Source organism: Caloenas nicobarica, chromosome 1 (genome assembly GCF_036013445.1).
Source record: "Caloenas nicobarica isolate bCalNic1 chromosome 1, bCalNic1.hap1, whole genome shotgun sequence".
In the NCBI taxonomy this organism is placed as follows: Eukaryota; Metazoa; Chordata; class Aves; order Columbiformes; family Columbidae; genus Caloenas; species Caloenas nicobarica.
In genome coordinates, this window is record NC_088245.1 from 70,491,770 (window position 1) to 70,512,989 (window position 21,220).

The 21,220-nt window shown below is 41.1% G+C and overlaps 1 protein-coding gene across 1 annotated transcript; it reads right to left on the bottom strand.

Moving 5' to 3' along the window:
* Positions 1-675: 675 nt before the first annotated feature.
* TIGAR (TP53 induced glycolysis regulatory phosphatase) lies at positions 676-13,529 on the bottom strand. Its single transcript, XM_065649956.1, has 6 exons — positions 13,445-13,529; positions 11,003-11,040; positions 8,651-8,772; positions 5,193-5,270; positions 2,618-2,728; positions 676-2,145 (listed from the first exon to the last, which is right to left on the bottom strand). The coding sequence occupies exons 1-6, from the start codon at positions 13,474-13,476 to the stop codon at positions 1,687-1,689; spliced, it is 840 nt and encodes a 279-aa protein (XP_065506028.1). The 5' UTR covers positions 13,477-13,529; the 3' UTR covers positions 676-1,686.
* Between the last annotated feature and the right edge of the window lie 7,691 nt (positions 13,530-21,220).

Below are 21,220 nucleotides of genomic sequence, written 5' to 3' on the forward strand. Positions count from 1 at the left end.
GAAGACCACCTTAGAAACTCACCTCTGGTCACTGCAGGGCTGAACACTTCCCATTTCATCCTCTGCATTTCAGCAGTATTAGTATTGGACGAACAGCACAAAGAACAGCAGCACACCTCCATTCTGTGTTCAAGTAGGAATCGAGAGAACTTTCCCACTGAATCACAGTCACAGGAACAGAAGAAGCAAAGTATAGTCACCAACACCAGATTATTTATGTTGCTGGTTTTTAGTAGGGCCCCCGCTAAGTGCAGGTACCCACCTGCTCAAGGGAAAAACAGCAACCTTTTTTTCCTCCTCAAAATTCAAGTCTCTGCTTCAAGGCAAAGAAACCAAGTAGTTCAAATTACACAGGACAGCATATTTTTTAAAATTACAAAAAATTAAAACTTCAATTGAACAGTTCATTTTGTACAGTTGCAAACAATTTCTATATGTCCTTAACATTTTAACGTCAGTGTTTCTTCCAGGTAAGAGTCTGGATAGCATTGATCCATCATCCCTAAGAAGGGCTCTTTTTTTTTTTACAGTAAAAGACCAGCATGGGGGTTTTCAGGAAAAAAAAAAAAAAAATATATATATATATATATATATGAGGTATATTATCTGAGCAAAGTTTCGTAGAGTAATATTATCAAAGATTTTTACCTCAAAAGAAATACAGACGAAATGGAGTTCTACTCAGAAGCCTTTAATTTTTTTTTTTAAAACTGGCTTAAAATATGCAAATGAAGAAAAAGTATGTGGATATTATAAATAACATAAGTCAGATAAGCTTACACAGTAACACTACAAACATCCCAGTGGGGAAAGAATGCAGTACCAACAGCAACTATAAGCAATCATCAAGCAATCAAACTTGCCTAATTCTAGGCAAAAATATTCATCCATCAAGTATATGACTACAATTGACAACAGAATTCTAGTTGGGCACAAGTTGCCCTATTTATAAGGTTCTTTTTCAGAAGAGAGACTTATTTCAGCTATGTGCACATGAGGCTCCTGGTTATAGTTACAAAATAAATACTTTGTTTGTGTACAGCGCTCTTCAACAGAGGTCTCAGCAACACTAACAATTTCTTACAAAACACTCCTGCGAGGTAGGTATATCATCATCCTCACTTTACAAATGGAGGAGAGATTTGCTCAGAGTCTCACAGCTATTTAGTATCAGAGCCTGGAACACGCCCCCCGGCTCTGTACCAAACCTTTTCACTAGGCAATGCTCCTTTTCACGTTATACTATTGCATTCAAAAAAAGTTATTTTAAGACAACATATATGTTTAATATTACAATATAGCATTTTGTAACAAAACAAGAATACAGTATAGCTCATCTTTGAGGTACCATTCCTCTCCCCTCCCCAACTCTTTTACTGGGAGATAACAAAAAAATATATCGGCTAACAAAAATAAGTTTTTAAAACTATGCACTGTAAGAGCAGATATGAAGGTGACTGTAAGTATTATGTTTCTGTTTATAAAGAACATTTGTTTTATTTCTCTAGTGCCAACTTGTATCAGGCACTAGGGCCATGCAAATCCTTTTAAGATGGTGAGCAGTTGCATGTCTTCAGTTTTGCAGTTTAGTGTCAATAACTCCACTCAGTCTCATTCACTAATACAGATACCTTTCCCAAGCTTAGTATAACGGTGATGTAAAACCACTTCCCCCTACAAAGACTCCTAAAACACTTTTGAAGCTACACATTCGGCTCCCACATCTACTAAGTGAGAGTCTTGATTAAGACAAACACATGTGATTTCAGGTTTTAACAAATTTCCATTTTCAAGTTTTACAATGAAGTGACTAACTCCTGTATTGGGACTGACCGAAGACAACTGAGACTTTGTTAAATTTGTTGGCAAAGTACAGTTGAGATCTGAAACAAAATAACCAATCCAGTTCCTCATGTAGGCTCCATGACTCACCACTAATATATTGGCATCTAATATTTTAGAAGCTCCACTGTTTTCAGAGCTAAGTTCTGCTTCGCTACAGTGGTTTGTCCAAGGGAAAACTAACTGTTCTTCAGAAGTTCCTGAGCTTCCACTTGCTGCACCATGCATGTCTTGTTCTTTCTGTTCCAATCCAACAGCTAGCTGACACAGAAATTCAAAAAAATCCCTTGCACGTTCTCTTACCTAAAGAGAAAGATCAGAAGAGTACATTGTGAAGAATGCAAAAGACTTCAGCTTTCAGAAATCTGAGAGATAACTTCAGTTAAAAGACAAACATTTATCACAGACAAGTCTCAGAAATCAGTAAGTTACTGAATGCTGTCAAAACTCCTCTGCCCTGCAAAGCCCAGGTTGAGAGCAATTGCCATCAACCTTCTGCAAACAAGAGGAGTCAGTCTCAGAATCTATATTTTAGTTCTAAAGAGATTCCCTGCTCGGCAGCTGCTGCAACCAGGTGAAGTATCGAATCATAAAATACTAGGTTGGAAGGAACCACAAGGATCATCTGGTCCAGCCTTCAGTGTTTTTAGCCTGGAAAGCACCTACACCTTTAGCAGGGCTAAGCTCTCAATAAGATGTTCCTAAGTACACAATAGCTGCATCTACATTGATGAAATGGCCTAGAAACTAGAGCACAAATAAATAAATACCATACTTCATCCAGTGTTTCTCCTCCGGAAGGTGTGTATGAAGGACACTGCTCTCCAGCAGCTTTTGCCATAGCCTTGAGGTCAGTCAAAGGCCTTCCTTCTGCAACTCCGTATTTCTGTAAGAGGCAGGTTACAAAGAGCGAGTTTAGCAAGATATATCAAGTCTCCAGTACAGCTTCCAATGCGAAAATCTCTTAATAGCTTTGTTTTCTTGGATTCTCAAGCATAATGTGCAGGCTTAACTACCTTATATATTTTATCCCAATACTGGGGGCTCTTTATATCTGCGATTTAAGTATATATATACATGCTGGGTAGAGAAATACATTAAGAGCAGCATCTCACGTGAAGTACTACCATTCAAAACATTACCTCCAGCCTGATCTTTGCCTTGACATTTTTTATACATTCTTGACGCTCTTAGCATATAAAATTCAGATGTCTTTGTAACTGAGGTCACATTGCAAAAACCTCTGTTTGTAGTGGTTCACACAAGGATAAACTCCATTTGCTTTTCATTTGCAGAAAGACTACAGGGAATTATCTTTCACAAGTAAAAAACCAAATAGTTTCTCTACAGACCTCTGAAATCTCCACAACCAAGGAAGAGTCCATTTTAAAAATCAGAATTTTCAAAAAAGACAAAAAAAAAAACCAAACACACACACCAACAAAAACAAACAAAAAAAGAAAAACACAGAAGTAGTATACCTATTAAAAAAAAAAATAAGGTCTCCTCCCATTTTTTCAAGACATACATTGCTGATGCAGTGTTTTCAGAAAACAAAGAAAGCAAAAAAGATCTTGAAGACACATGCTAATGGACTCAGAGAACATGCAATTAACTGTCTTCAATGATATGTTTATTCCCAAGACGTCCAAATGCAGAACCCATACATACCAGCTACTTATTCTGGATCACTAGAAGTCTCATTATAAAACATAATATTTATTATCTGTAACGTATTTTACAAGATAGATATACTTGGATGTGCATTACGATTTTTGACCTTGAAGATCTTTCCAAGGCACACCACTAACAATGGTAAAACAAATTAATATTTATCTCTCTGAAGATTAATACTTCACTACCACTAACAGATGAAAAATATATTCAAATAGAAAGCTTTGGTGTTTCCTTGAAATGTCCAAAGACAGTGAAAATGCTGCAGTTATGATTAACATTTTGAGAAAGTAGGAGCTGATGCTATACTGTCAAACACTCAGTTACACACATTCCAGAAATCCAGATGTTGGCAAATAGGATACAGACACATACTGATTACTGAGGCTTTTTTGACTTCTGTGCCACTATCCACTTGCTGTGGATATGCAATTAGCTGCCATAATAATTAATTTATTACAGTCTTCGGAATTTATTTCAGTCTCTCAATCCCTTTCTCTAAAGCAAAATATTGGCAATTTAAGAACACTAAGAAAGATATGAAGAGATAAGTGCTCTGAAGCTGCTGAAAACGAAATCTTTATCTTAAATATTTTTCCAGTATTCTTTCATGAAAACAAAGCATGAGAGAATGAAACTTTCATAATAGGGTCAACGACATATGTTCTTTTAAAGGACTTTGCTTCTTTTCATGCAATTCAAACTTAATTCCAGTTATCCAGAGTAGCAACTTAAAACTCGTGGCCTCCAGACACTGTATTGGCATTTCTATGCATCCATACAAACACCATGAAAGGAAAAAAAAAAAAAAAGAAAAAGTAACAGAGACTTGAGAGAACTCTTTCTAAAATTCTGTATCACGACTCATGATTTTTTCAAAAAGCCAGGTGATAAAGCAACTGAGGAAGACGGGGGGAGCTTTTAACTTGCTGGTTTCAGAGGAAGAACAAAAATTTCTGACAGAAAATCATCCAAATAGGAAATGCTACAACCATGTTCTGCTCCTTAAACACTTATTTGTCTGCTGGCAATATGCCATCCCACTTTTGGTTTTGCAGCATTTCCTTATTTAAAATTCAGCTGACACTCTCAGTGTAGCATCTGAAGGGTGATTCATAGTAGGAGAAACTGCCAGAATCTGAGTTTATTCTGATCAAGACCTACTTAAAAACAGACCAGAGGTATAATTATGAGCGTTATCAGGCAGAGAGACTAATCAGGAAAGCAGATTATTTCATGGGCAGCAGAGAGCTTTCCTGTAGTCTCTATGCAAATGGAAAGGTATGAACAGCTAAAAAGCCAACATCGAGCTGTGTCATCAGGCTAGAAGAGGTAGGCAGAGGGAGTATCTTTAACACTCTACATATGGGGTTAGAAAACAGAGCTAAGTTTTTTATTACATTTAAAATAATTCCCTCTACATGTAAATCTTACCTTACTTAAATCATTAGAACATCACGGTTACAGCACTAATCACTAAATTTTGGCTTTGCTTCACAATTCTGTAAACAACTTATAGTACCTGAAAAGTTCAGTTTTCAGTGATTAAAAACACATGAAATAGAGCTCTCCACTGTTAAATCTACCATTTAATAAGACAAGATACCCATCAGCAGTAAGTTACATTTTCAACCTGTTCAGTGTTCAATATTAAAACGAACTCTTCTGGCACTTACTCTCTCTCGAAGTCTTGCATCATACTTGATTTCCAAATCTCTGCAAAACTTATTTTTTCCTAGAATTGTGGCAGCAGTCTAAAAAGTGAATATACAGGCACATTATCAATCTGTTTTCTCATGGGATAGATAATACCATCTTACAACACCACAGCCAATGTGAATCCCATTAGTAGTACCCAACAACTCAAACGAACAAGATAAAAAGTTTTTCAGCTACTAATTTCTGCCAGAGTTGGATATATGGCCTGCATTGGGCCATAAAAGGCAGAAAAGCTGCAATCTTCTGAAATTTCTTTCACAATTCAAAGTCCAGAATAATTAAAGACACTTAGCAGCCATGAAAGTTGGGCAGCAAGACACAAAGCAGCAGCAGGATTTGCCGCGATAAAAGCCACACCTTCTCTTGCTACTCACAAAGCAATCACGCTGACACATTCTTTACACGTAGTACATGATTCAGACTCACAAGCAATATGTTCCTAAAAACTGATCAGTTAAAGCTACTGCAAAAAACATAGCATCTACCAAACGAAATTACTTTCTCGCAAGTGGCTACTTAATGCACCTCAGAAATCAAATACTCTTGAAGCAGTTAAGAGGCAGGAGGTTGTCTTCCGGCAACATACTGAAGTGTCAGCCTAAATCTTACGAGGAAAAAATACCCTGGATGGTTCACTTGGGAAAAAAAAACAAAAAAAAAATTTTAAACTGTATTCACCTGCCTTCTGATAGCATGGCCAAGAGACAGAGAAAACTCAAAGGGCTTAGTTTGCTTTTAATAATAGTCTGGATGTCTTGACTTTTGTGCTACGTATTTTTTTTCCTTCCGAGGAAGCATGTGAATTTGGGGGTGCAGGGAGGGCAGGACAACTGATCAGAAGGAAATTCTGATATCACTTCGGAAAAAGTATTGCCTTATACAGGCTTTAGTGTGCTGGATAACTTGCTCCTGTTCTTAGATGCACTGAAGTACGGTACTGGATTGACATACAGTTTTGACTGGTAATATCAGCTGGAAGTCTCGTGCAAATGTCCACATCCAATTGAACTGACATTCAAAGCACTCATTTTGAAAAGAACCCTTGGATTCTGGCAAATAATAAGCAGCCTTGTTGTACTAACAAGATTTTATGACCTATTTAATGTATTGCTTAGAAAAGGCTTTATGTTGCAACCTTAAATTTCTGTCGCAGAGTGATGTCAAAATTCAGAGAGGGTTGAATAAATTTCCTTATATATATGAATAGCATAGAAAATTGTATGATTGTATCCTGAAATTTCTCCAGGACTCGTTCAGTACATAGAATAGACAACATTCACCTATTGAGCACTAATTCATACTCTGAACTGTAAATAAAAATGAATCTTCACTTAATGTGCTGAAACCAAAATCTGCCCTGAAGAAGAGTCCTGAAACAACCTTTGGCACTGCAGGGCTCTTTTCCCAACAGCATGAGCATCTCACAGTAGGGCCTCATAATCCCCTGCAGATGCTGGTGTTATGTTCTGTTAAGCTTACAAGTCTTATGCAGTTATGCTCTGTTCATGCCACATCCCAGTCTGCCCAACTAGTCTATTTTTTACTTTCACGCTGCAGGTCGGCCTGCTTCTTCTACATTGCTAATTTCTGGACATAGTCTGTGAGCCTCCCTCCTAGGCTTATTCTTTCAAACAGGCTTCCCTCCAGAGCTTCTCTCTGCATTTCCTATACATGCTCACTTTGCATCTGTTTTTACTCTCAGGATTCCTGCCCAGCTAGTACCACTCTTTGCACATACCCCTGTTTTCTCCTATCCTGCCCAGGCTTGGATGTTCATCTGCCAACCACGGGCAGCAGCCAGAAGACCATGTACCACTCCTGATTCCAGTAACCAGTATACACCCTGACTACAGCCCATAGAGGAGATGTTGCAAGGAAAACTAAACTTTACCACTAACAGTTTCTTTAAAAAACTGTTTTTCCACTTTTGCAAGGGAATTTGTGCATTCCTCTCATACTTGAGCTATGAAGTGACAATTTAAAAGACACTTCTTCATAGATATGTACCTGCCAAAAAAAAAAAAAAAAAAAAGGGAGTTCCAAGCAAATGGAAACTGCAGCTTTACACATCTTTGGAAAAACTTCTGCAAAGTCTGGATAGCTTGTCGAACAAGTGGCAAAACACATTTCCTTTATGCAAAGGACAAATTCAGGTCTGCCTTCTACATTACGAGAGTGCAAATGCTTCTCATGGAAAAGGCTGCCTCTAATATAAGGAAAAAAATTACCAGCACCACCCTCAAGCAGCTGAGCATTCAAAATCAATTCCCCTAAGGTAGGCACATAGCACAGACAGTCTTAGAAATGTTATAAAGCACTATGAATGTTTTTTAATTATAATCACTGCCATTCACACTTAAATGAAGCAACGTGTCAGTCAGTTATTAGATATTTTTTAAATATCTAATTATTGCACTCCTCTCTCCCTCTCTGGTTTGTTTTCTGCCTAAGTGGTGCTGCTACAACAGTTTATGGGACCGTGCTGCAAAACTGATGAGCGGTATTGATGATTTATGTTTGAAGAAAAAAAAAAGGGGGGATTTATACCAGATTCTGTCGATCTGGTTTACAGCAAGGCTTCATAGACTTTTGTAGTAGGGCGACAAAGCAAAAAGCAAGCAACCACCAGGGCTATCAAGAATTGCTTACTAGTTTCAATCACATGAAGTCTCCTGAAATCATAGCATCAGTAAAAGAAGAAAGAATTAAGGATAAGACTTCCACAGGAGACATGGCCTTCCTAGAACAGCTGATCTATGCCTCTTCATTTAAAAGTTCCACTTCTCTAATTTTTTGAGTATTTTGTAATCTTGTATACAAAACCACATATAATCCCACTCAGTAATTAACATTTTTTCTAATTTAATTAACCTATTAAAGTAGTGCATCAAGGTGAGAGGTGTGATATTACATTCCTGCCAAAATCCAACCACTCTGCATACTTAATGATCCTTGTACTGACTTTACAGCAAAACTTGATCTTCCCTATACTGGTCTGCATTCCTCAGAAAAACACAGCATATAGCTGCCATGCATGACAGCACAAAAATATCACAGCAAATTTGGTTTGTTTCTTCAAAGAAACTGACTTCAGTCTGTGTTACCTCTAAGTCCCAATTACTCCTTTAGCAAGAACATACACACACATAAAATAAAGGCAAATCCATAAGAACAACACTGCACAACACCCTGCAAAGCAAGATGGCCTTCACTGCTTCCTATCTGAGCTGTTTCCATCGAAATTTCATTACACATAGAGGCCTTCTTGAATGCTACATGACTTAAACTGCAGTTCGAAGTCCATCAATATAGCTTTTGGCTCTCCATCACTGTAGTATTTTGGCATCATCAAGAGCAAATAAATGTCAAATTCTGAAGCTAACATTTACATTCAGTTGCCTCGAGAAGCACTTGCCTGCTTTGCTCGAAGGAGGTCACTTGAGAAGGCATGCGTAAACTTCACATTACTGAGAAATACACCAGCAGCATCTGCTTGTCTGAAACCAGTTACAGAGAGCGGCTCATCCACTCCTTGACCTACAAAATAAAAACCCATCAGCATTAAGACATACACATTTTAGATCATTTAACAGCTGAGCAAGCATGGCAGCAATAAAGAATCTGCTCAGTCATAAGAAAAATGCTTCTCCTTCAGTAAAGTCAACCCTTAGTAAAAGTCACTGTTCCTCTGGTGTTCCCTAAACTCTGCCACACAAATTGTATGAAAAAAGGAATACAGGCTAGGAAGACAGAAGGATCGTTATTGATCATACTTATATTAATGTATATATAAGACAAATTTAAGCATGAAACAGAGGCCTATATTTTCTAAATGTGAGCATTTCAAATCACTTGTCCTTTTTAAAATGGTCACTGGTAGGCTTCCTGCAAGAGGAATCTCACAACCAAAACTCTGTAAACGGATTTGTTGATTGCAAATAAGAAAAAAGACAGTACAATTGAGATACTGTTGTTGATATTAAAATACATATATGGAAAAAGTATGCACATTAAGAGTCACATCCTGACAAACATGAAATGTCTGCTCCTCCCCATTCCCTAACGTTGACAATTCCTTGAAGAAATAAGACAACAGGAAGAGATTCTGTGTAAAGCAGAAAGCAGCACATACTCTTTGCCAAAGACACAGTTTCACAAGAATTTTACAGCTGATGCAAACACAATCTGTTGTGGTCTCTTCCTCTCCCCTACTCCACCTTGCACATGGACACTTATGCTCATGCAGCTGCACAGCTGATGGAACAAACCTAACTGAAAAGCAGTAACCCTTCCAAAAGTTGTTTTCAGCCAGAGTAGTCTGTGAAACTTAACTGGCCGCAGAGCTCTAGGACAGCACTGAGAGAACCAGCACTTTGGTAATCCAGCTTGAATGAAACAGGTGTGCTCCTGTAACAGCTCAGAGAGTCTGTAAGATATCCGAGAACTGTGCCAGAGGGACAAACCTTTAACAAATTGCTATGTCCACACTTGTGTCACTTATTTTACTTTTGTAGGAAGTCAAAGCAGGGAGCATGCAATTCTCATTAGATCCAGAACAACAAAAACATTTTTCACCAAGCAAATGAACAACCGTTTATATGCTTCCAAAAGCAAAAGACAGGACACCAGAAGTCCAGAATTTGAATTCTGAACACTTAGTCTGTAATTCAGCCATGTGAAAGTATGTACACCACTATGCTGGCATAGGTCTTATACCTCTCGAAACACAAGATGCACATGCTTCTCTAAGAGTTGGCAATGTTCACGTTCTACACAATGGCCAGGAGGGTGGAGAAGAACCCACTACATGTCATCTGCCACAGAAGGCCAGGAAATTAAAAGACGTCATTTGTACTTCTAAGAACATAGAGTGTGGGAGTATTTATTCACTTTATTATTAACGCAAAGCCATGTTGCAAGAACTGTAAATTGCAATGTCAAAACAGAGGCAGGAAAAACTGGTAGAGTGATTCTTCCTCACAGCATCTGGTGTTGTATAAAGTTTATTTATTCAGAATACAACTCCACTAGGTTCCTTGTAGCAGTGAGCCTCAGTTTTCCTACAACAGAAGACATCCAAGCAGCTCAGAGTTTTCAGTTCTGGGTGTACCAGTCAGCAGTCACTAAGGAGAAGTCTGTTTTGAAATGTTTTGTGTAAAGACTGCCTTTCTAAAAAGAGATGGGATTGAACAGTTCAAGCATTTAAACAACCTTTACTTTTCATTCTTCCTTGCTCTACTGTAGGCTTTTTTTTGCAAGTGACAGACTACCTTCTTAAGGCAATAGCCTCCTTTACAGCATGACCTTTATCTACCCTTCTGCAGCTCCTTACCAACTCCACCATACAAATGTGCATCTGGCTGGTTCTTCACCAGAGCTGCAGCTCTCACTTCTCACGTTAGTCCCAGGCGCCCTTTTCCCAGTCTTCATACGTCTGGGATTTAACACAGTGCTATGGGACATTCTGGCATCCTTAATAACAGGTGCTGCTACCACTTTGATTACAGGTAACCTTTTTTCCCCCCTGTTTAGAAAAAGGAACTATTGGAATACTATTTGTTGGCATTCTGTAGAGACCGACTTAGGATCCTGACAGTTCTATACAGCTATCAAGCTAATGTCCTCGCTTACAAATAAAGTCCTTAAGGTTTGCAATATTATTGCATAATAATAATTAACATTTCAGTAGTTGGTTACAGGATTTCTCATTGTGCAGGGAAGAATAAATTTCCATCTCTAACAAGCCAGTAGAGTAACTGATACTAACCTTGCAGTATCTTGTCTTTGTTGAATCTTGTTTCTCCACTGAAAGAGATCATAAACAAAATAAAAACTTCACTCACAACAGTTTTAGTGAATGTTCAAAAACGTTATTGTATTAGATACCAACAGAAGACAGCAAAGTCTGAATATGAAAATGAGATGGAGTGCAGCACAGCCTCTTTTCAAAATATGTATTTGAAGACTTTACAATAAACCAAAACCATTTTCAAGCAGTCAACTCCAATTATGCAGTCAATATTTACTAAGACAAACCTACATGGAATAAAAGGAAGGGAAGTAATTTCTTAAATGTATTGTAAATGCATTATAATTTATGTACTACAACAATGCCTCCATGCTGGAGAGAAGGAAGATGCAGGAAGACGCTGAAGTCCTCTTACGAAAAGCATGTACTAGATAACTGGACGTGTGCTTTAAAGGGAAGCCAATTCAAGAGATTATCAAAGACAGCAGCAGAGCAGACTGCACACCTTGAGGTAACACAGCATTAAGAAACCAGAGCTGGAGAAAAACTACTAGAATGCACATCACCTTCTTCAGGAATTACAATCTCTTATCTTGAAAACCATAATTAATGGTATTTCAAGAGAAGAGTGACTAAAACCATGTGCAGATTTATTCAGGAGGGAAAATCTAACAACTAAATTTAACATGAAGAAAGTTAAGCATGCTGACTTTGTTGAGACTCCGCACCTGACTAAAACGTCACGTGCTTAAGTTTTTGCAGCACTAAATCCAAGTGTGCTGCTTAGTTTTTATACAGAGCGCTATCACCACTGCTGTGCGAAAGGCCTCAAGATGAGCCCCAAATAGGTAACTGATCACAGAAGGCCAGTACTTTTAAGAGAAAACACTATTTTAGTATGCTTTAAAACTCCTTCCTGCAGAGGGGGTAACAATTTAATTCTTCAGGCTCTACCCACTTCCTGACAGCTACTTCCAGCCTCCTGAGCAAAATGTGCCAGGCTGGATAGGGTCCATCCCGCTGGTGATCAGCTGGAGCAGAATGGGCACTTTTCCAAGTAGCACTACGATAACACAGCATACGCAAGCACAGTGTAATGGATGAACTCCCATCCATTTGCTGGTGAATGAACTGGGATCTTTCTGAAGTGTTTGCAAGAGTCCCACGTAAAGATTTCAAGTTCATCACATTGTTTCAGGCTCGCGTGTCTTCTCGGTGTTGTAAAAGTAAGGCTGCAACTAGAGCACCAAATCAGCAGATCCAGGTCTTTAAGGGAAGTCAAGAGTAACTCTTGATAGGAGGAAAATCAGAAAAACAAAAAATAAGTCACTGCTCCAGTTGCACTGATCAAGTACTAAACTGTATTATGTTATCTTCTTCTTGAAATACAGCAAAAAAAAGAAGTTACATGGTCAGTGGAAGCAAGGTCAGGCAACATGGGAGGATTACAGAGGGCTACTCTGGGCTCTTCACCCAGAGGGTGGTGGAGCACTGGAACAGGCTCCCCAGGGAGGTGTCACGGCCCCAAGCCTGGTAGTGTTCAAGAAGAGCCTGGACAAGCCCTCAGACACATGGTGTGAACTGTGGGGTTGTCCTGTGCAGGGACAGGAGTTGGACTTGATGATCCTTGCGGGTCCCTTCCAACTCAGGACATTCTATGATTCTACGTTAAGGAGAATAAAAAGTTTAGCTTTCATAGAAATTAAAGGTAACTGTCAAATGCAGGAAGCTGGATCTACTTAGCCTAGTTAATGACAAATCTTTGTCAATATCCACTGTAGCTCGAAAGAAAAACTCATTTTAACAATTTAACTAAGCCACAAACACCAATCTGTTAACATGTCACAGCAGAAACGTTAGACTAACATTCCTAAATGAGCAGTGCCCCACCGGAGAGCTCTTGGCAGGAGAAAGGTCTTATGACAGGTCACCCAAGAGTTCACAAATAGCACTTACTGATGTTACGCATAAGCCCACACTTCCATCAATACTGAACTACGCCGACATAGCCTAACCTGCCCGAAGGGCTCACCGGAGCAGACTCACGGCACCTCGTCGCACCTGCCAACACCGGCGGCACAGACTGCTCAGCCCCTCCCGGGTCCGGCGCCTCCCAGCCCGGCCCTCAGCGATGCCCCCGGGCCGCAGAGCGCGGATACCCCGCCTGCCTCAAGGGCCGGGCCGGGCCGGCGCTCACTCCGCCCGCGGGCTCCCGCCCGGCGCGGCCCCGCCCGCCACAACCGACTGACCGACCGACCAACCGACACGAGGCCGTTACCCCTCAGGGGGCCGCGCGCGGCCAACGGACCGCCCGTTATCGCGGGGGAGAAGGGGGGGGAGCGGAACTCCGTTGACGCCACGGCCCGTCCCGGCACCGGCGAGACGGGGGTGCGGAAAGCAGCGAGGAGACGGGGAAAGGGCAAGACCTGGCACCGGCGGAGGGAGCGCGGCGGTACTCACTGCCGGACGACGGTCAGCCCGAAGCGAACCATGGCGCGGCCGCGCAGGCACAGCCGCAGCCTCCCTCCCCCCGCCCGCCGCCGCCGCCGCCGCCGCCGCGGCCTCCTGCCCGCACTGCGGCGCCCGGCCGCCCCGCGCCCGCCGCTGACGTCATGGCCCCGCCCCCTGCCGTCCCGAGGAGGCGGTGGGTGCGCGGAGGCGGGAACGGGCGGGGGTGGCGCCGCCAACCGGCGGCAGAGCGTCCCCTCCGGGGCAGCCCCCAGCGCAAAAGGGTCCGGTGTGTTCCGCGCCCCCACCCCTCGAACAGAAGGAGCTGCCAAACCTCTTGCCGCTGCGAGTTGCTCAAAAAACTTCGCTCGCGAGTGCTCGTCGTGACGTCACGCAGGTGCTCGGACGCGCGGTTGCGCGCCCGCTCTCCCAGAGGATGATGCTCTCCCATCTGCACGAAACACGTTCGGCGCCACAGTGCACGCGTTCGTCGCCTTAATATTCGGCAGAGGCTGTGGGGAGAGGTGCGAGTTCACTCTGCGTTTGGTAGGAGGAAGTGTAGGGAGCGGGGCTGGAGCTCTATGGGGCTGCAGGCGTGGGCAGCGCACCCACCAGCCCAGAAAACCTCGGTATTTACAATCTTCATTTTTAAAAATGAAAGGGCAGATGTCTCCATTCTGAAGCTTTTTTTTTAAGGTTTTAAGGCACATGTTCTTACTTTACAGTTATAATCAGATGGCTTTCACCTTAAAACTCTAGTTTTCACATAATCTCATGATTCTGAGACTGAAGACTTGCGTAAGTTTACCACCTTGCAGAAGATGTAATATTTGATCATGTTCAGTCTTGTTAATGGCAACTAAAACCAGTAAGAACACTAATTGGCAATAGAACTTTGCTCACAGTAATATCAGTAGTTGGATAAATTACAAGTCAATTAAAGGTCCTGAAAGCCAAAACATATGCCCAAGTACTCGTTGACAAAGATGAGAGTTGTTCTGAAACGATGGTTTCAGACCAGCAGCAGCACATGGTGTGGGCATCTACAACACAGATGTCCACAACCAGCTGGGGCCATGCTGGCCCTGACCAGCAGAAGTTCAGAACCTCCACCTGTTTTCTGAAAAATGGGGTGGATTGTCATCTTCTTCTTCAGGTCCTTTTCACCCAAATCATTTCAGCTCCTGGGACGTAGATGGGAGATTGGTGGAATGCTGTTTTGGGATCCGTAGTCCTGGGATGGGTGAACTTCGTATTACGACTGTTGCAGATTGATTTGTTGGACAGAGGCCACTTTTGCTCCACAGAAACCACCTTACTTGGGAAATAGAGAGGAATTAGGAGAGTTGCAGAGGGAGAGCAAAGCAAACCTACCAACTGTGAAAAACATCACACACACACTCTGTATCGCAGTGATGTTATCAAACTCGAGAGTAAAGCTGACATTTGAGCTAGATCAAATAAATCAGCTCTCCTCTTTTTGCCTTGCAGTGTTCTTTCTGGGCCGGCTGACAGCATTTGTGGGAAGATGTAAGACACATCAGTGTTTTGTAGTTCACACTTCTTGTCTATGCGTTACCTGCTGGGTGAGTAAGGGGATTCTGCCTTCAGTTGCTAGGGTTTGGCATTCAGACTTTCACTTCCCTTAGTGAGAGTGAAAAAGCAAAGAAAAAAAAAAGTCTTAGAAAAGCAGAAATTGATTTTGCTGTTCCTTCCCCATTTCCCATTTTTGAAGATTCATGAAAAAACGTGCATACATCTTGGCAAACTGTAAGGATACGGCATAGAAGATGTTTTCCTCCACACAGAAATACAACATTCACCTCAGGAAAGGTCCCTGTGGCCAGAAATACTAAGGATTCAAAATTATTGATATTTTAGGATATTAACCATAAAAATTTGGTCAATCATCACTCTGTTATTGATGTAGAATACAATAACAGGTAATATGTATTTTATGGTGTCAGAAAGCAGGGAAAGAAATGGGAAAGTCACTTAAGGGTGAACAGAGACATGCAAGGAGCTATAATAGCACATAAGAACTGAGAAAATAGCATTTAAAGTTATTTTGATAATGGCAATTTATAGTAGGCAATGAGAGCAAGGGCCAAATTGCTATTATTAAATAATAGTATTATGAAATTACTACTGGTAAAATGGACAAAGTAGCAGAAGAAGCAATTACAAATCATCCTTTTCCCCTCAGAAAGCTGAAGTTTTATGGATTGTAGACAATGCGATTAACCAAAATGTTAGTTGGTCAGATAGCTGAGTGTATTTCCTTTAGGCTTTCACAACCGGATAGAAAAATGCTATCTAAAATCAGTAATTTGAGAAACTCTTCTGGGTTGCCCAGAGATCTGACCTAACTTTGAAACTGGTTTTTGCTTTAACATCAAACAAATTCTAAATGAAGACTAAAACATAATTTGTTTCATTTGATAGCAGCTTAGAACAGATGCTAAATAAAATATTTCATGCATCAGTGGGTCTGTTTCATTCCTTTTTTATCTTCCGTTGGCAGTGTGGCACAACCCTGTATTTCTGCAGCGCCTCTCTTCCACGGATTTCAGAACTGACATTTTCAAAGGGTGAAACTGGTGACATGTCTAGCCTCTAAATGAGCCAGTGCCAAATGACTCAGCTCTGACCTATTTCTATTGTATCACCATTAAAAACAACTGTGTTTTGCTACGATGATAAGACCCCAGCTGTGTTTCAAGCATGCTTCAGAAGGACAAGAAAAAAATACAAGCCAACGCTGTTAGCGTCTGTAATCTTATAAGTGCACGTTTTGATACAGGTTCCTTTGCAAAAGCAACAGCCCTTCAGGCAAAATTTTAAAGAGGCTTTGTCTGAAGTCACATGGTTTGGGTTTGTGAGAAAATAGCTCAAACGGCCTACAGCTTCTGACTTAACAGCCTCATAATTTTGCTACTAGATCATGTTTCCCCTTTCCATTGTTTAATCCTCTTATCTTTGCTCCTGTCTCCTTCATATCATATGCACTTTTTTCCTGAGCATTAAAATTCTGATTTTTCATTTCTTCCCCCCTCAGTAATTTCTCTGATCTGCTGTAGCACATCATGTCAGTCTGTGTTCATGAGCCTATTTTTTAACCTGACCCATTGAAACTGCTTGTAAAGTACAACTGCTAGCACAAGCACTCTTCCTCATCAGATGAATAGTACTTAGAGGAAGTCTTTTTTGCAGAGCTGTAAATTAAAAATTTTTGAATGACAACATTTTTTTTCTATTTAAAATTTTAAACTTGAATGCTGTTGACTATCTGGTAAAGTCCTTGTTATATGGATCGCATATCACTAACATCAGACAATTTCATCAATCCAGGGAGAGTTATCTAGTCTCCATGAAATGACAGCTGGCAATTAGGAACACGAAACTGAAATCATCAGCTGGACTATCTCCTCTGCAGCCCACCTGTCACTCAGGATCTGATCTTGTTTCCTGCTCTTACAAGTACACGGGCCCAGCAGAAACTGGGGCTGAATTTCTTCAAGGCTTTTTCCTTCCCCAGTCCTCTGCCTGCGTAATATGCCTCTCAAAGACCTGCTGGCACAAAGAAATGCATAACTTGATCAAACCCAAGCACAGAAGTTGTGCTGTGGCCAGTTCTTGAACCGAACAGGCTGGAGAACACCGGCATGCAATACCTTTGTGGCAACTACATCAGTTGCTTTCATGGAAAAGTAACTTTAGGAAAGTGTTTAATTCTTTTTAAGACGGCTTTCAGGGAAATATAGCAGCTGCAAACAGGGAGCAGAGCCAGTCCCTTGTGACTGCCCGGCTGAGCAGAAAAAACTTCTGTGCTCCTCCAACAACAGCACTTCAGACCAATTTGCCCAAACTCCCAGGTTTAAAAGTCCGCTGCAGACTTTCTGGTCGATGGAGGTGTCCAGGTGAGCTGTTGGAGAAGTGAGGAGGTTCAGTTAAACATTTGACTTTCTAGAAGACTCGGAAACCCCAGGCAGCTCCTGAAGGAGCTCCAGGAATAGCTGCAGCTGTAGGAGTTACGTTACCGTCATCTAGCGGTCCTCCGGCAGTCTGCACCCGCAGGTTTTACCATCCAATTTTAGCCAGTTCCCATTTAACAAGCTTTGCATTTTGCTTAGATCATATATTTAATCTTTTGCTCTGGTGCTGCTAGCCATCAGGGAGAATCACACCCAAATTTCATGCACTTCTGTTGCACATTTCTGTAACATTAGGCCAAGACTTAATACCTAAGCTTGGGAAACTAAATAATACCATCAGGGCACTCAGGAAAGATCAATACTTCGTTGTGTGTAAGAAGCAAATCCAAAGAAATCGAAATAAAAAACTTCTTGGAAAAGCAAAGAGGTGTAACTTGAGGAAGCAGAGAAAATTGTGAGAATTTTTTTTTTCAGATGTGCTGGGTAAGAATCTTGAATTCAGTACTCATCCTCCAGCTAGTTATGTCCGCCTCACAGTTTTGTTCAAGTTCTGAAAACTCCAGCCATCAGAAAGGTCAATGTATTGCTCTTCAGGGATGCTTGCTAGTCTCCTGCCAGATGAACCAGAGTTTTTGCTCTAAGAAGCATTACCAAGTAATCTGAGGAGCTGCAACCCCAAAGGCGGCCAGTCTGCTGACCTTTCTCCTTCACTGCTCTGTCCTAATTCTTCTTGTAGTTTCTGCATGTTACATTTTGGAAGAGCTCAAATAACATACCAGTTTATTTTTAGAGAAAACTCAATAGTGAGACAGAGCTATCACTGCATCATTTCCACAGAAAGACAGACATTTAAGGAGACAGACATTTTCCCCTTATTATTTTCCTTTATTTACTGTGCTCTGCATCAGATCCTTTATCTCTATCAGGTTGCAGCAGAACTCAGGGCACCCCCTCATGCCAGGCATCTTGCATATAGACCTCATACCTAAGCATAAATACTTCAGCTTTACTCACCTTAATTTGTAAGCCTAGCAGGTCTTGATTTAATGTATCTGCTACCTAGGGATGCCCTTCCCCGTGGTGCACCTGAAACCCATGCTAAGTGCTGGCCTGATGTTCTCCCTGACAAGTGTCTGTACCAAGACCCCCACAATTTTCACTCTTTGCCCCTGGCAGCATCAGCAGTAGCATCAGCTGCCACGCAGCGTTTTTGGTGTAAAAATACTGTGGTACCTGTGCCCCTATGGCTGCACGCAGCTGACATGCAAATCACCCTTGAGAATGCTTTTAAATATATCGTTATATTAAGAAAAATGAAAGGGTGTGTGGAGTTTTTTTTAATATTTCAAGAAGGTACAAAGTAAATGTGGTACAGCCAGCTTTCTCCAAAGATCTCCAAAGGGACCCCCAAAGTCCTTTTAAAATAAACTTTCCCTTAATTGGGAGAAATGATTCAGTGTGCTGTGGGGGGCAAAGAAGTAGAGCATGGCCTGTTTGCCTTCGTGCCAGCTGGCTGGCTTTGATTTGCAAACAGCGCAGAGAAGGCTCCAGTACGATTCTCTAAAAACTGAATGCAACTGCTCTATGTTCATGCCTGCAAGTGCCTGCAGAAGCGTGTGAAAGTCAGTAACAGATTCACCTACATGAGCATAGCTGTACTTTTTCCTGGCCTGTCTCTTCCCTCTGAAATGTAAGATTAAAATACGTATTTTCTGCCTTACTATCTATGTTGCCATTAAGCAGTCCATGTGTTTGAATGTGCATGTCAGGTGCCCTTCATCTCTCCCGCTCTTTACCCATGGGACAATCAAGTTATGGTATGCTTGAAAATGCTTCTCATTCATGCATTCTCCAGTGCATCGTTTCCAGGCAGAGTATGGGTGGCTGATGAGCTATGGCTGCAGAGAGCAGCCTTCAGTGACCTAGGGAGTCCCGTGCACTGATTTTAATAGGATGAAGCACTGATGTCATGCTCAAGGGTTAACACCATATTGAGAAAGATGGACTCCACACTTCTCATACCTTTTGGCAGCCAAATCCTGACTTTTCCATCTAAAAGAAAAAAAAAATAAAAAAAGATTTGGCCAGACTTAGCAGAAATTCTACCTGCCTTTACATCAGCTTCACATATATTGATGTGACTGGTAATTTACAGTACAAGGCAAGAATGGAGTTGATGGGAAAATTATTAAACCTATTAAAAATCAACAGCAGAGCTCTCACTGTCTTCAGCAGGGATAGAATTTCATTCTGTTTGTGCTGGTTGCTTAAGATTTATAGGGAATTTAGCTTGTTTAGAGCAGAACAGAATGACATAGTTCATGGACAAATTAAAAAATATGCCAATTGCAATAGCAGTGTTTGAAAAGACTCCTGCAACAAATTATTAAGGATATCTTTTTTGAAACACCAAGGAAAATTCCCTGCTTAGAAAGACAAACTGCATTTCTAGTCCCTACAGAAAGATTTGGAGAAATACAAAATCAAACATAATCTAACTCATATACTGAGACTGGAAACACTGAGCAATTGTGTGGTGTTTTTCTCTTCTGAAATTTCAGTGTTAAAGCTTTCCTCTCTTTGCCTCCACAGTTTTCTTAAACATAAAAGTCAGTCCAGCGTGCAGTTGTTTGAAAGCATGATTTTGCTATGTTGTCCCTCCTTAAAATCCTCAAGCTGTCCTTATGTAAAGTATAGGATCATGATGGGCAGGAATTGTTTGCAGATGGTAAAAAGACAAGAATACAAAATGGTTTCACAGGCCACATAATGGAACTTGACCCTATTGTATGTGGCTTCTCAGCATCCAGCCAGCTTTCTTCAAAGGAAGGGAACAGGCTGTCCAACTAATTTCAATTGTAGCTTCTGCACCCTATATCCACTAATTCTGAAAACATACGTTTACTTAAATGACAACAGAACATCTCTTTTCTGCTAAATCTTGATCTAGTAAAACCTCTTAAAACACAAAACTGCAGCACACAGCCATGAAGTTCTGGAGGGGCTATTGCTGACCCTATAGTAGGAAAGGAATTAATCCCCTAAAACCTGAAATCAAGTTGGAGAGCATCTCTGAGCTTTAAACCATAAATGGAAGGTGCAAGAACAACCCTTACAAGTTATGCCTAAGAAATGCTGCAGATCGCTAGTCATGTTGTTAAGTAGTGGCCAGAAGAACACGAGGACTCGTGATGCTTTAAAATCTCCACCTTTGGTGCAGACAACCAGTGAAATATGAAGCTCACAGGTCACTTTGCAGGGAAGTCTTAAGAGACTTTGCCTGAAGCCACAGCTCCCAAGATTTGTGCAATTATCACTAGAAAGGCCTATAAATCCTGACTCACAATCTCATTACTTAATTTGCATTTCCTATCCTGTCCATATTTTTTTTTCTATTTGTTCACATCTATTTATTTTTGCTCGCATGTTTCATTTTAGCAACATGTTTTTTGAGTACTTTTCCTTCTCCCTGTTCATTACATCTTCTAGGGTTTTTCCCTTTTTATTTTTGCTTTCATTTCTCTTCTCTGTTTTTAGCTGTATTACTCACTTTATGATGGTGTTACTTTTTCCCCAGTATATCCGCCCAAATACCCGTTCTTCATTGTTCAGTGTGCCTTTGCTCTCCCCAGGGATGCCCAAGGGCCTGGCATTCAGGAGAAGACTGCTACTGGATGGGAGTGGAGAACGACAGACCGTGAGGTGAGGCCGAGGATGTGACATGGGACATTACTCGATTCACCGCAAGCATCCCCAAGTAGGAGACATGGACAGGACAGAGGGAAAGGGCGAGCATCCCGCCTCCTGGGTGCAGGCTGAGGACAGAGACTCGGCATGTGGAGGCTCATTTCTC